A 10318-nucleotide genomic window follows, 5' to 3' on the forward strand; every position below is an offset into this window, starting at 1 on the left:
AAGGCAAGCTTCAACCCTGTTGCTATAGTTGTTGTGCTATATACTTTGAATGGACTTGACTAGCGTTGACTACCAAAGTTTCTATTCTAATAAAAACCGTTAACAGTTAAGAGGTTTAATTTTCAGACCAGGAGGCAAATATGGAATGCATTTCAGCAAACGAACTTCATTGTCAAACATACCTTGAGCATGGAAATCACGTTGCAATAGATCATCGTCTCTGTGACCTGGGGGCAGGAATTTTAATTTTTAGAAATATTTAAATGCAAAAAAGTGCACGGTTGCATATCAAAAGCGGCCTCGCAATGTGCATGTGCAGTCGCGATTGATTCTTGTCCAGGTAATAAGGGTCAATGTCCCCCACCTGTGACCAACTCTTTGCTTAGGCGCATGCACACGTACATCTGTTTACTTCTGAGGGGCTTTAACCTCTGAACTTACACCCACAATACCTTGCTGCACTGACAATGTTATATCTCTTATTTGGTCAATTGTCATCACTTAAACAATTGTGCACAAATACAAATTAATCAGTTTACTAACTTTTGCTAGCATAACGGTTCAAGTAAAAGGAACTAGAAGTTGTTTCAAACAACGTGGCGTCGACGTGTTGGTGAACTGTTAAAGGTATACTACGGATTTGTTTAATGACCACCAGAATTAGACCCTCCTGGCTGTAAACAACAACTTCCAGGCCTATAAAAAAATTTTTTATTGTCCCAATCTTCCGTAGTATAGCTTTAAGGTTGTATCTCACTGCGCTTGCGTCATGCTTGCGTCACTGGGGAGTTAAAAAGAAACTCAACGAATTATAGAGATAAACTTTATGTGTATTTTGTCGTCTTCTAAGTCTACTTTTACGCTTTACGTAATATCTAAATTACTAAATATCAAAAAAAAACAGTGGCGCAGTGAACGAACCCCGCAGTGACGCAAGCTTGACGCAAGAGCAGTGTTTGCCCCAGAACCCAGAGGTCCTGGTTTGAATCCCCGATATCTGTCCGTATATGCAGATTGCACTGTTCAATACTAACCTGGTACCGGTGCGTTACGCCATCAGGCGGTTTACAATTTCACCGCAATGATAACAAATAAACGGAACTGCATGCAAACCTCTTCCTCAACTTGTAGGAAGAACTCCGGGTGACTGGCTGCCTTCATGCCAACATTGTTTACTGGAAAGGAAGGCAGGAAAGAATTGGAGTCGCTGTAAAACGTATATTCTACTCTAAGATAATTCGAACTTCCGTGATTACAAAAGGCATTTTACACGACTTTCCCCATTTCACTCAGGTGTAAAGGAGTATCTAGTTTCGGTTAGGGACGTCCCTCAGATAAGACATTAAATTTAAGGTTCCATGCTTGAAAAGAGCCACAGTTCGAGCACGTAATACAAAAGATCTCACCATACTAAACGTAAAGAGTAGATGACTGCTACCAGGTGTGAGTGTTTCATTTAAATCTCTCCGTATATGCAGCTTGTACTTGTCAGTATCTGTGTGTGTTTGTACGTGTGTGTGTGTGTTTGTGCGTGCGTGTGTGTGTGTGTGTGTGTGTGTTTGTGCGTGTTTGTGCGCGTTGTGTGTGTGTGCGTTTGTCTGTCTGTCTGTCTGTCTGTCTCTCTCTCTCTGTGTATGTGTGTGTGTATGTGTGTGTGTATGTGTGTGTGTATTATAAATCAAAAGGTACATGTACATAACTGAATGTACCAGTGACTATAGTTACTAACCAAGACAGGCAATGTCAAGTCCCTCCAACTCCTGTTTGATGTTGCCATAGATTTTGCTGGAGCAAAAATCTGCAACCACTGTCTTTGTCCGAACAGCAGTTCTGCCTTCTGTGAACAAAGTTTCTTGTTCAGCTCATGTGTTTTCCTTTTGATGACGTTGTAACATTCAGTATACAAACTCTTCAATAAGGTGAAACGTAAGATTAATAAATAGATGTTTAAACAAATGTTTAGCGTGGAAACAGGGGAATTTAGAAAGTGCTGTACCTATCTTTGCAGCTACAGCCTTCAGCTTGTCTTCTGATCGGCTGATCAAGACAATGTTCAGCCCATGAGCTGCGAGCTACAATAATATATATGGACATTATTTTGATTGCAGAAATCTAAATTATTACGAGTACCATAAACAAGCCAATTCTAGACTAAAAAGACAACATTTGCGATCGCGCGATCGAATGCTAAATATATTTCATTTTCAGATTGTAAGCTTTGTGAAAATAAAATACACTGTTTCAAATCACTGAATCCTTTTTCATCACTTAAGTTCAAAAATTGGAAATTTTTAGCTGACTTCGTACTTTGTTCAATAATGGATTGTTTTACACACACACACACACACACACACAAATACACCACACATGCATATAAGCACACGAAATCTTGAACCCCCCCCCCCCCAAATACCGTGGGAAAACTACCCCGTATCAAATCATTATTTCATGTGGCTATAATGACAAATTCATTATGGCTTATTAAGCCAAACTTCAAATTATTGTAACAATAACAAATTATTCTTAAAAGGTGTATAAAAACCCAAGAATCCGTAGAACAATGTGAACACAAAATGTTGATAATGCATGCACGGCCATGGACGTTACAAGCCACCTCCATAGTTAACATGAGATTGCGGGAGGACCTGGAATGTCACGCTACCTGCTCTGCATATGCCTTGCCAATTCCATCGGTGGAGCCTGTAACAACTGCAAGAAGTAAATAGAAAACAAACAATGCTTTATTCATTCCAAAATACAACATGTCGGAGCACCTAGACCTAAATACCACTACGCAGCCGACTGACGTAACAGCCTTCTCCGTGTAATGATCAAAGGTCACACATCTTTGTTTGTTTTCTTTGTAACAAGCAGTAAAGTTTAAGTTCCCTTCTTACCTGCCCAAAGCCCTGCGTAGTTTCTGAAGTCCACTGACAATCCAAGAGGCCCAGAAAGCAAGTAGAGTCTTACTGTCTGCCAAACGCCCCATAACACTCTGAATCCGACGTACAACAGTGTAACTATACCGGTTGCTTCTAAAACGTTACAGCCAAGCACCGCCATTTTGTTATCGCGTCATCACCCCAAGCGATGACACACAAAAAAAGAATGTTTGTAACTGAAATCACAGAAAAAAACGTTTATGAATGCTCTCGTCAGAACAGGCAAAGGCGCAAAATTTGTAGTGGTGCCGTGTATTGCCAAATTGCATTAGGTAACGATACGTTGGGTCATATTATCGAACTTTGACCTCATTTACATTTCAAGAACGAGATAAAAAGATTGTAATATCAAAGGTTGGCGAACGAAACCTGCTACACCCTTCCAGTTGAAACCGCCGGTTCTTTATAAAAGTGTCACCGTAACTTAAAGATTAATTCAATGCAACTGTTTCCTGCGTGTGCGCAACCATTTGCCAGGTGAAACTAGGGGAATCCGCAGCCCATGCCAGTGGTAGACAAAGTTTTGACTGCACGTTACGTTCTACGGCGTGTCTGCGTGCTCCAAAATCCGTCGGATTCCGTACGAGTTCGTACGGAGGCGGTATTTACCACTTACGGATCACAAAAGGTTGCCCACGTTTTGTCACGAAGGCAAGGGCAAGCTTCTTGCAAGAAAACGTCTTGGTCTTGGCAAGAAAGCGCAATGTTCACTGTTTGCAGGTCAAAATCTGAGTCGCTTGGCCCCTTTTATAATCAGGCTGAACTTGGCCGCTGATTGGGCAGCCGATTGGTAGCCACCGATCCAGCCGCCGAGTCGTCATTAGACAAAACATAGCATCCCATTCAAATGCCCATTCGAAGGAACTAAAAAATTCTAAATTCCTATAAAAGCTTAAATGGATATCAAGAACTGCTGGATATTGTCTATTAAAAACGTTTTATTACAGTAATCCATGCGTCCTAGATGGTGTATTTGTACCAGATATTCATGAACATATACATAAAGGGTAAATGATTTTAAGATAATAGCTTTGTGGCTATACATCAATTTTCATTTTATGGCATCTCAGTGGCAGAGATGACGGGTGCCGTTATACATATTTTGAGCAAATACTATAACAGGGAAATCATTTCTAAAGAGTCAATTTAACATCGGTAAAAACCTTAGCCAATACAGCCCTATTAGGTGAATAGTTTTTAACTTACAACATTCAATTAAGATATAGCCTTAACCGAAAACAAGTCTCAATTCGACATCTTCAATTTTACTAAAAACTAAAGGTTGTAGGCTATGGCTTCCCATATCATATCATATTATATTAGAATATACAGTATAATGTTATGGTTATCCTGCTTGAATCTTATATAATTTCTCATAACATGCTGCTAGTCTACATTCGTGATTAAGTATTACGTTATCAACGTGGCTTCAAACAGTTTTCATTCACTGAAATGAGTACGGAATTGGACGATGATTTTTTTTCATTGGTGACATCTCCACCACGAAATCATGACACCGCGAATAGGCTTTCGTTTCATCAACACACTGCACAATTTCAATCATAAATTTAAAACATTACAAAATTTCTTCTTTCCCCCTTAAATCATAGTCAAACTGGCGATGGTAAATGAAATCCTGCAATTCTTATGCACTCGTTTGATAGGCAGCTTTTGAGACAGAGCTTCATGCATTACATTGGATATTTCTTGACTTGGCAATTTGTTCGTCTGTGCCATTGGAATAAGCCCATTCACGGATCCAACTGGGCATGCGCATGTCAAAGGTGAAGACCCCTGAGACATAAAGAAAAGACGTCTGGACATCACGCAAAGTGACCGACGGAGGCCATATATAGTCAAGGCAACAATTTATTATATCAGAGGCCCTCACCTTTGACATGCGCATGCACAGTTGGATCCGCTATTCCGCTTATCACACGTCTTTATCATCGACTTCCTGTAGGTCAGCAACATTCACTTCCGGCAGGTCATGACCACGTTGTACGGGTAAGGTATGCTGATGCTGCCCTCACCTATCTCATCAGGGGTGAGATCAGGAGGCCCTTCCCCCTCAGGAATGCTGAAGCGGAAGTTCTGGACCAGTCCTCCAAGTAAGAGGAAGGTGTCTGCTTTTGCCAGGGCTTCGCCAGGACAAGCACGGCGTCCAACACTGATGGAAAGACACATAATATAACACTAAAATTCAGATGAACAGATATCTTGTCTTGTCTCTCGTGTCTTGTTTCAAGAACGTTAAAACAACGTGTTTACCCATCGAAGATGTTCACATGCCGTCGCATTTGATATACTCTAAAAATGACCGTTATACATTTCTTAAATGACTGCATATATCCGTGTACATCTACCGTCTACAACATCCTCATGGTGTCCAATCTGTTTATCACCCGAGAATAAGGCGTCACGTGACCTGAGAGTCAAAAGTCACACAGGTTACGTGATGCTTCATTCTGGGGTGATAAACAAATCGGACACCATTTGAAAGTTTCGTGAGTACAAGTCTTAATTTTCTATGATGGACTGTAAATGTCGCTCTTAGTAAGATAATGCCAATACCATTACCCACAGGGATGAAGTACTCACACAATGCCCTTTTAAATACTGTCTGAATCATAAAGAACCTGCTTGCTACGTATCACAAACTTGGCAACCTCTGATTGAAAAAAAGAACTTTGTGCCTACCCGAATGGCATTAGAGCCGCAGGTTTTGGGATGGGTTTTCCATTCTCATCCAAGAAACGTTCAGGCCGGAAAACGTCCGGATCTCCCCAGGTGTCAGGGTCATGGTGCAGGGCCCACAGGTTCGGCATGATCCAAGTACCCTTCGGGATCTGGTAACCTCCTGAGGTGTGTAGATTGCATGGTGAGACATGTAACATACATATTACTTTATTGCACAACAATTCTATGAGGTACATCATCATATAGCCAGGGGACGTTGACCAATCAGAAGGCCCCATTTCATGTTGGTTATAACGACGTAATACATGGAAAAGCATTGACAACCGGTTATTAAATAGTTCATTAACAAACGGTTGTTTATGACTTTTGAAAATATAAACCAATCAGAAGGATATATACAGAGGACTCTGACTAATCAGAATGAGAGATAGACTAAATGTCAACCAATCAAAAGCTCGGTTACATATGCCCAGAATAGGGGTATGTAGTAACATTACAGGGGTTTCTGGTAACATCGATAGCGCGTTTCTTTGTTCAATGGAAAACTGTAACATCTCAATAACACAAATAAACGTAAGATTTTTTTAAAAGATAAAAGTTATTTCAATTCAAGTCGAACTTAAATGGGACGTCTGAAGTCGTTGATTTTATTGGCTAAAACGGTCTGAATGGATAATGCCTGAAGGTATCAGAGAACAAAAAATTAACAATCAAGGGTTCCTTATTGACTTCTGTTGTCGCTAGCAACCACAATGACGTCCAAATGACGTCATAAAAGGACGCCATGTGTATTCAGCTGTCACTTTTCATCCGCCGTGTTGAATTATCAACCTTCAATGTCTTAAGATCTTTTTCAACATTTAACCTCAAAATTTCATGAATATGAACTGAAAATGTCCACATGAAATATTAAGAGCTTTTGTAAATTTTATGCAAATGACTTACAAATTTACATGATTTATGCATAATGATGTTCAGCATTGACTACATATGTCGCAAGTATAAAATTCCCGTCATTCATCATTAAGCAGTTTTGCAATTTTTGCATATATTATGCAAATCAGTTCCTTGTATATTTGGTCAAGTTATTGAAAACAATGGAATTATACTTATTTCCTCGTTACTTATGCAAATTAAGCCCTCATTTCCATAACATGTATATCATTATAAACATATTTGCCTAAGCTGCCTGCATGTCTAAAATGATGGCAATCCGTCGTTCCTTCCTTCAGTTATCTTCTTTGGAATGTCTTAACAAAAATGCCCCTGCAGTTCCAAGATCAAATGTTCGGGGGTTGAAACTTGCCCCACTTTGTCATGACTCTAAACACTATCTATCACCCAAATGTCAGACCATATCATGTCCGGGACAAGAGATACATTGAAAAAATGATATGATTGAATATTCTGATTAATTATTCAAATATACCCCTACATAGCATAATTAGTATTACATCCTGTAGAACATTGTCTAAGGTACCTAAATACCAAAAATCATGAAAATCTGTTGTTCCCATCTTGAGTTGTCTTCTTCAGAAGGTTTTGACAAAATTGCCCCTGATATCCCAACAAAACTAGCCGCTAGGGGCCCAAACTTATGTCACTCCTTCCTGAGCACCAGAGCTACCTAACACAAAAAAAACGTGACCATAACTTGTTCAGAACACGAGATAGCAAAACCGGAAGTTGCGCTGCAGTACCAAGGGAACCCGCTAGGAGGGGCCGAAATCTAATTATTTCCAGCTTTAGTCACAACCTACCAACACACCAAGTATGAAACCAGTCCACCCAGCCGTTCTTGAATTATCTTTATGCGCGAAAAATAAATTCCTGACATGCCTGTACAGTTTTTGGAATTCCTGACAAACGGACGCATACTATTCTATTAGGCTAGCCCCTGAGGTGTCGCCAAAAACGCCATAAGAAGAGTTACTCACTTAGCGTGGTGTCGACAGTTGTAGCATGTGGCAAAGACACAGGATCCATGGATGCCATCCGCATCACTTCATGAAAGATCGCCTCCGTGTAAGGCATGGCCTCACGGTCAGACATCTCCGGCAGCCTGTCACGGCCCACCACACTGTCTAACTCAGCAGCCACCTTCTCCTGTATCTCCGGGTGGACAGCAAGGTACAGGATGGCCCAGCGTAGAGTCAAGATAGTTGATATTGTACCCGCTGAAGATAAAATAGCCACCTAGATGTATTTTTATATATACATACGTATACTGTAGAAATTGATATAGGAAAGGTGTTTATATGTGATTGCAATAGATAAAAAGCGAACATACATCAGTTCCAGCATCTGTCTCTGATTGTCAATAAACTGAAATTTTACAGAAATCTTCAGTCCTTTACCGTTTTAGTTACAATAACATCGATCATATGCAAATTAAAGAGTTAACATACATAGAAATAGTTGAATAACAAGATTATATTGTTTGTACACAACCAATTTGTAGTTTATTCCTTCAAAGTTTCGGTAACGTCGGTCACCTTCTTCAGGGCAATTCTGACTTGTACACCTAGTTCACATTGAACTGCAGCATAGGTGTCGCTGCTGACAGATGCGGTCCAAAATGTATTTATATACTAAATGAGTACATAGACGCGGTGAACCAGTCAGAATTGCCATGTGGAAGGTAAAGGGGGCCCGTCGGTGGAATAAACTACAGGGGAGGAGCCAACAAAATCCAACTGTCTCTGCGTTCTGTCCAAAAGCACACATAAAGAAAGGCTTTAAAATTCAAAAATGTTTTAATCTCCTAATGTTATTTTCTACTGGATAGATTGACATGTCTACTTAAATTTTGACCTCTGAACTTCGACCTCTGAACTCCAAGCCAAGAACACCATGCTTTGTCAAGCAGCAGACAGGCCCCAATAGATCCAGTATTACACCCGTAAGGCCAACTAAGGTCACAGATTTTAAAAGTAAAAATTCTTCTTGTGCTGTTAGCAGAAAGTTGGCCGAATATGCAAACGTCAGCAAAAAAAAAATCAAAAATAATACAAGAAAGAACCTAGGGCAATTTACAACAATTGCGCATGACTCATTTCGAACTATTCACGGTAGACATAGCTGTTACATAAAGAAGAAAGCGTTTGCCTGATGTGGGAAGTAATGATTAGAGTGCAAAAGAGAAGGAAAACATTTTGAGTACCAAAAAGATGTCACCAATCAACTGCCTGAGATGGGTGTCTGTGAGAGAGTTGATGTCTTGCATTCCCTCCTCCTCAGCATCCTTCTGAGCCTTGATCATGTGATCTGTGATGTCACGGAGGTTATCTGCCGAAGCGTACATTGATATTCATTAAGCGGACTTAAGATGCATCAGAAAAGTATTCAAATATCCTTAAGTGAGACACTCTGGATAGAGATAAGAGATAGTCTGGGCACTTTCCGATCACTACCGGGTCTCCATACACTCAGCGAGTTTAAGGAGCCCCGGTCGTAATCTGATGGTACCCAGGCTACTTAGGAGACAGCAAAGTGTCAGTATTCAATACGCCATTTATGTTCACATTCCTGTACGTATGTAGTTCTAGAACTAATATGTGCGCCACTTTTTAAATTTAGCTGAATTACGCCTTACATTGTACCATGTACAAATGTCGTGCAATAAAGTTCATTCATTCATTCTTACTTGGGTCAAATGATTCCCTGTGCTGCTCCAGATGACGCTGCATGATCTCCATAAGTTGGTGCGTCATTTTTCGGTTGGCAGTTACGGCTGTGTATGAGGTAGAGACAAAAAACGGTTTAAACAGCGTCTTGTCATTAAAAGCGATAAATCATTTCACACTAATGAACACAATCGGTATTCTTCATATCATCTGCCGTCTAAGTAAGCCGATAATGTTGACAAACAAACTTGCATAACACGTATTCAAAGCTAAACTAGTGGACTCTTCCATATCGATCGATTGACCTGTAATAATAGTCAATCAACTAGAGTTCCAAGAACACATACCTATGCCAAACAAACCAGGTTTGTTATATAGAATGATGTCTGTTGACAAATGCGTTACTCATTTCATTTCATTTTATAATTATATGCTTGGTTTATAAAATTTCGGCATTGATTATGCAAATTACATCAAAAGTTACAATTAATTGATATCAGCATACCAAAAATCATGATGATCCTTTGATCCATTCTTGACTTATATTCTTTCAAAGTCTTTAAATACACCTCCTACTCTCTTCCCTCTTTCTCAGTTGAATATGTGACAACTTTGAAAGTACTATATAATGGAATGCTGTGGATTTATGAACTTTTCCTAATCAATTTTGCAAATAAGCTGTTAATTTGCATAAGTATCACATTATATAAGTCTTTACTTAGGCTATTTACATGCCAAAAATCATGACAACAACCGTCAACACGTTCATAAATTCTCATTAATTATGCAAATGAGGTCGTCATTTGCATTATAAAACCGTGTTGACATTTTTCTCTTTCTCAGCTACATATGTGACAAGATTTAGAGTCCTATCACGGAATGTAGTGGATTTATAAAATGTCCTCATTAATTATGCAAATTACCTGATTTGCATAATTGGTATCTCATTATGTAGGTCTTCCCTTACGCTACCTATATACCAACAAACATGATGATCCGTCAACATGTTCATATTTTCTCATGAATTATGCAAATGAGGCCATCATTTGC

General features: G+C 39.6%; 1 protein-coding gene across 1 annotated transcript in view; it reads right to left on the reverse strand.

The window, feature by feature from the left end:
- Positions 1-1117: 1117 nt before the first annotated feature.
- LOC118423415 (steroid 17-alpha-hydroxylase/17,20 lyase-like) overlaps positions 1118-10318 on the reverse strand; it is a 15655-nt gene continuing 6454 nt past the window's right edge. The window contains exons 7-14 of the mRNA XM_035831559.1: positions 9289-9375; positions 8806-8930; positions 7580-7838; positions 5643-5802; positions 3559-5112; positions 2663-2709; positions 1730-1837; positions 1118-1175 (exon numbers count right to left, since the gene is read on the reverse strand). Coding sequence (XP_035687452.1) covers positions 4917-5112; positions 5643-5802; positions 7580-7838; positions 8806-8930; positions 9289-9375 — 827 coding nt within the window. The 3' untranslated portion in view covers positions 1118-1175; positions 1730-1837; positions 2663-2709; positions 3559-4916. The remainder of the gene's footprint in view (positions 1176-1729; positions 1838-2662; positions 2710-3558; positions 5113-5642; positions 5803-7579; positions 7839-8805; positions 8931-9288; positions 9376-10318) is intronic.

This window comes from Branchiostoma floridae, chromosome 9, assembly GCF_000003815.2.
Source record: "Branchiostoma floridae strain S238N-H82 chromosome 9, Bfl_VNyyK, whole genome shotgun sequence".
Lineage (NCBI taxonomy): Eukaryota > Metazoa > Chordata > Leptocardii > Amphioxiformes > Branchiostomatidae > Branchiostoma > Branchiostoma floridae.